Source organism: Buceros rhinoceros, unplaced genomic scaffold (assembly GCF_000710305.1).
Source record: "Buceros rhinoceros silvestris isolate BGI_N320 unplaced genomic scaffold, ASM71030v1 scaffold23066, whole genome shotgun sequence".
NCBI classification, from domain to species: Eukaryota; Metazoa; Chordata; class Aves; order Bucerotiformes; family Bucerotidae; genus Buceros; species Buceros rhinoceros.
The window spans coordinates 11,351-11,612 of record NW_010416130.1 but is presented as its reverse complement, the minus strand read 5'-3'; the positions used below and the strand labels follow the sequence as shown (position 1 = coordinate 11,612).

Here is a 262-nt window from a genome sequence, read left to right as displayed (position 1 = left end):
CTGCCACCACTTCCGTGGCTATCGCTCTGACCCACCACCCGCGCCTCCCGACAGCCATCTTCCGGCCCCCGGTGTCCGTCCTGGGATCCCTGGGGCAGCAATCCAACCAGACTCCGCGGCAGCTGAAGAGGCTTCAGTCCCTGATCCCCTCGACCGGCCCTTCTGCCATCGGCTCTCCCTCCAGTACTCCATCGCAGCTACACACCCCGGGAGTGGAAACCCCTTCATCCTCCTCCTTCCACATCCAGCAGCTCGCGGGGTT

The 262-nt window shown here is 65.3% G+C and overlaps 1 protein-coding gene across 1 annotated transcript in view; it reads left to right on the top strand.

Moving 5' to 3' along the window:
- HCN3 (hyperpolarization activated cyclic nucleotide-gated potassium channel 3) overlaps positions 1-262 on the top strand; it is a gene marked incomplete at its 5' end in the record, with an annotated part of 32,039 nt that overhangs the window by 30,541 nt on the left and 1,236 nt on the right. The window contains one exon of the mRNA XM_010137707.1: positions 3-254. Coding sequence (XP_010136009.1) covers positions 3-254 — 252 coding nt within the window. The remainder of the gene's footprint in view (positions 1-2; positions 255-262) is intronic.